This window comes from Apteryx rowi, unplaced genomic scaffold (genome assembly GCF_003343035.1).
Source record: "Apteryx rowi isolate R43461 unplaced genomic scaffold, aptRow1 scaffold_782, whole genome shotgun sequence".
Classification (NCBI taxonomy): domain Eukaryota; kingdom Metazoa; phylum Chordata; class Aves; order Apterygiformes; family Apterygidae; genus Apteryx; species Apteryx rowi.
In genome coordinates, this window is record NW_020451074.1 from 323,334 (window position 1) to 324,809 (window position 1,476).

Below are 1,476 nucleotides of genomic sequence, written 5' to 3' on the forward strand. Positions count from 1 at the left end.
GGCCCCGCTGCCCGGCCCCGCCGCAGCACAGCACCCGCAGGAACTCCCGCCGCATGTCCTTGCTCCGCAGCGTGTAGATGATGGGGTTGGCGGCCGAGTTGAGCGTGGCGAAAGAGAAGAAGTAGTTCGCCTTGTAGAGGATGCGGCAGTCCCGGACGGGGCAGGAGGCGTCCACGAGGAGGATGATGAAGGCCGGCAGCCAGCAGACGATGAAGGCCCCCAGGACGATGGTGACCGTCTTGAGCAGCGCCAGGGTCTGGGCGCTGGCGATCTCGGCGTGGCTGGAGCGGACGATGCAGTAGATGCGGCTGTAGAGCCCCACGATGGTGAGGAGGATGAGGGTGAAGATGGTGATGACGAAGAGCAAGTAGCGCTTGGAGTAGAGGGGGAGGACGGTGGAGCAGTCGCGCAGGTCGCTCATGCAGTTCCAGCCCATGATGGGCAGGCTGCCRATGGCGGCGGCGATCACCCAGCAGGCCCCGATGAGCAGCACCATGCGGCAGTTCTTGTCGCTGCTGTAGACCTTCACCTTGGTGATGGCCACGTGCCGCTCGATGGCGATGGCCAGCAGGCTGAAGACGGAGGCCGCCAGCGTGGCGAAGGCCGTGCCCTCCCGCACGAACCACTGCACCGGCGTCAGTTTGAAGGTGGTGGCCCCGGAGAGCAGGATGTTGGCCATGAAGGCCAGCCCGGCCAGCAGGTCGGAGGCGGCCAGGTTGCCGATGAAGATGTACATGGCCGAGTGGAACTTCTTGTTGCGGCCCACGGAGATGAGCACCAGCAGGTTCTCCAGCACGATGAAGCAGCAGAGCACCACGATGAGGATGGAGACGGCCGAGTAGGACGTGCCGGGGCTGCTCTCCGAGCCCTCCTTGGTGTAGTTGTAATGCTCCCGGATCTTCTCCGTGTTGAAGTACTCCTTGTAGATGCTCCCCATGGCCGCCGGCCGGGGGTCCCGCTCGCTGCCCGCCCCGGGGAGCTCAGCGCCGCGGGGACATGGCCGGGCCGCGGAGACCTGGCGGGGGAAACGGCCGGGTGGGCGCAGGGAGGCACGGGGCCGCTGCCCGTGTCACGAGCGCGCCGGCCTCGGCCTCGGCCCTGGCGCCCGCCGCAGCCACGCAGGCAGAGGTGCGAGATCCTGCCTCGGAGCACCGGGGCGCACGGCAGAAATGACTCAAAAAGGAAATCCTGATGGCAGGAGATAAGAGACGCGTCTCGGAGCCGGCCGTCGGGGCCGGCGCGGGGCGGCTGCGCTGGAGGAGCTCGGGGAGGCCCCGATGGCGGTGACAGGGCCATGGGGATGGGGATGGGGATGCCATGGGGATGGGAATGTCATGGGGATGGGGATGGGGATGCCATGGGGATGGGGACGGGGATGCCATGGGGACGGGGATGTCATGGGGATGAGGACGGGGACGCCATGGGAATGGGGATATGATGGGGACGGGATGGGGATGTCATGGGGATGAGGACGGG

General features: G+C 67.0%; 1 protein-coding gene across 1 annotated transcript in view; it reads right to left on the reverse strand.

Annotated features, from left to right (window-relative positions):
* Positions 1-1,010, reverse strand: part of S1PR2 (sphingosine-1-phosphate receptor 2) — a 1,240-nt gene extending 230 nt beyond the window's left edge. The window contains exon 1 of the mRNA XM_026088716.1: positions 9-1,010. Coding sequence (XP_025944501.1) covers positions 9-937 — 929 coding nt within the window. The 5' untranslated portion in view covers positions 938-1,010. The remainder of the gene's footprint in view (positions 1-8) is intronic.
* Between the last annotated feature and the right edge of the window lie 466 nt (positions 1,011-1,476).